At 40.2% G+C, this 2,748-nt stretch overlaps 1 protein-coding gene across 1 annotated transcript in view; it reads left to right on the forward strand.

The window, feature by feature from the left end:
- LOC103397102 (nipped-B-like protein A) overlaps nt 1-2,748 on the forward strand; it is a 21,200-nt gene extending 18,452 nt beyond the window's left edge. Inside the window, 5 exon segments of the mRNA XM_025052827.1 lie at nt 159-376; nt 467-846; nt 944-1,118; nt 1,664-1,861; nt 1,943-2,748. Of these exon segments, the coding sequence (XP_024908595.1) occupies nt 159-376; nt 467-846; nt 944-1,118; nt 1,664-1,861; nt 1,943-2,305 (1,334 nt within the window). The 3' untranslated portion in view covers nt 2,306-2,748.

A 2,748-nucleotide genomic window follows, 5' to 3' on the forward strand; every position in this document is an offset into this window, starting at 1 on the left:
AAATCTCTTGTGACTCATATTTGAAGAGCTTGATGTCCAGTGTAAATCCCCTGTTCACCGAGATAACACAATCTTTTATGCATGTGATAAACATTTTTCTGCTGCAGTTCTGTGTTTACCAGACTAAAGTGCTTAATTCAACATATTGAACAAAATTGCTAGTAATCATTTGAACTTTTTAACCATTAAGAATTGTAATTATGACACAAACCTTCCCTTTTTTCTCCAGAAAACAGAGGTGAATATGCTGCTGTTTATAGCAGACAATTTGGCTTGTTTCCCATACCAGAGCCAAGAGGAGCCTCTCTTCATCATGCACCACATTGACATCAGCCTGTCAGTTTCTGGTAGCAACCTGTTGCAAACCTTTAGAGAGGTTGGTTTTCATTTCTGATAAAACATTCTCTCGTACATCTGGTTGTCTGCTCTTAAGCAGCTTTCAATACATGTTTTTGTGTCTGTACAGCTTTTGTTAAAAGAGCCGAAGAAAAGGGAGAAGAAGCTAAAGGGGGAATGGAAGAGCACATCAGATGGGGAGGACGAAGAGGAGAAGATGAACTGTGACTCCCCCAGAAGCGGTGATGAAGAATACAGCAACAGAGGGGAAGATAGAGAAAATAATGATGAAAATGTGGTACAGAGACCAAAAAAGTCCAAGAAACCTATTGACAGTTCAGAGTCAGAATCTGATCTGGATGATCTGAATGTTGATGATGTGGAAAAGGTGATGAGGCTCCTTCCAGAATATCCTACAGGTCTCTTGGACTTTGCTAATGCTGTGCAGGGCATTCTGTTGTTGCTGGTGCTGAAGCAGCACCTCAAAAACCAATATGGATTCTCAGACAGGTAAGAGTCTATAAAAATATCGCAATCATTCAATCCTGCAATCCAGTCCATTCTGTTGAAATGTCCACACTAACTGAAAAATCTGACCTTTTAACAGTAAAATTCAGAAGTACTCGCCAACAGAGTCAGCCAAAGTGTACGATAAAGGAGTGAACAGAAAAAGCAACGTTCTCTTCCACCCAAGACGAACCATCGACTTCATCTGCAACAACATGAGCAACGCCACATTGACAGAGGATATCAAGAAGCGGATAGTCAGACAGTATCTGGATGTATGTCATTAGTCATTAGTCATTTTCTTTTTTTGTTTTTCTTATTCATTAGTCTCTTTTTCTAGTTGACTGAAAGTATGTTTGTAATACTTTGCATGACTTTAATCCTTTTAAGATCAGTTAAATACGTTGAATGGTTTCATTGCCTTGCTGGGTACACAAGTCTGGTTTAAAAACTTTCTCCTTTATGTTAACAGCACTAACACATGTACCCAAGGAAAGAATTTGTTGATATTTTTTTTCTATATGACCATAGCTTTATAATGTGATAGTTATATTGTTCAGGTTAATAAAGTCCAGGTTCCTGATGTAAAGAAACAGCTTTTATGCTTGTTTTCTAAGTAGAGATGTGTGATTGAATGGACTTCAATATAATTACTGGGGTTTATTCAACAACGCAAAAAACAATTGCTTTTTTTTTTTATAAGTATTTTTCTCAATAAGCTCTCACCTGCTCTCATCTCTCTACAAGATTCTTACACATTGACACCCAACTACTATTAAGTGTAAATCTTGGCTAAAATGTGCCTCCATTGCTTTTGCAGTTTAAGGTTCTGATGGAACATCTTGACCCAGACGAGGAGGACGAGGAAGGCGAAGCGTCTGCCAGCGCAAACATCAGAAACAAAGCCATAAATGCCCTACTGGGAGGATCAGGCCCCATGTCAGGTCCCAGTCCCCGCAATCAAGCAGGACCAGAGACGGACGATGATGACAGTGATGGAGATGATAGAACTCCAGGGGTGAGATATCAACTTTCACTGTCTGTTTACAAAAAAATAAAATGTGCCAATAACTAAAAATCTCATTCATTTTCTCTGCAGTCCTCACGAAAGTCAAGGCGAGCTGGCGACTCCTCGGATCCCGGCCATATGAGTGAAACGGTAGACTCCATGGATGTAATTGCTCTTTGTTGCCCTAAATATAAGGACCGGCCACAAATAGCTCGGGTCATCAATAAGACTCCCAATGGTTATAGCATCCACTGGATGGCTGGCTCCTACTCAGGCCCATGGACAGAAGCCAAGAAACGCGATGGCCGTAAACTGGTGCCTTGGGTGGACACTATTAAGGAGTCGGACATCATTTACAAGAAGATTGCCTTAACCAGTAACCAAAAACTGAGCAACAAAGTAGTACAGACTTTACGCTCACTGTATGCAGCGCGGGAAGGAGGGGCTAGCTAATGGCTCCAGAGTTTCTCTTTTTTTTTTTTTTTTAAGTCCTGTTCCAATTTCTATTTTATCAGAATCATCCTTTTCCCTTGCTCCTACTCCTCCTCAACCTTCCACAGCCAAACTTCACTGGATTCCCACCCTCTGCTCCTCCCTCATTTTTGTAGGAAAAGAGCAAGAATACTTGACACTACATACTATTACATGAGCTATTCTTGCAAAAGAAATGACACAAAACTTATGAGGGACTGCTCATGTTTTGTTTGTGTATAAGTTCAGAGGATAGAATCCTCTGATAGAAAGAGACCTGGAGGGAAATGTTTTGTCAACATTGTTGTGGGAGCTCCTTCGCTGTTGTGCAGCAGATTCTAGACGCTCATTTCTACTCCCACTGTATAATAGTTTAACACAACAAAAAACTAAAATGTTTATATCTCTGAAGACAAAAAAAGCTG

This window comes from Cynoglossus semilaevis, chromosome W (assembly GCF_000523025.1).
Source record: "Cynoglossus semilaevis isolate Cse_v1.0 chromosome W, Cse_v1.0, whole genome shotgun sequence".
Classification (NCBI taxonomy): Eukaryota; Metazoa; Chordata; class Actinopteri; order Pleuronectiformes; family Cynoglossidae; genus Cynoglossus; species Cynoglossus semilaevis.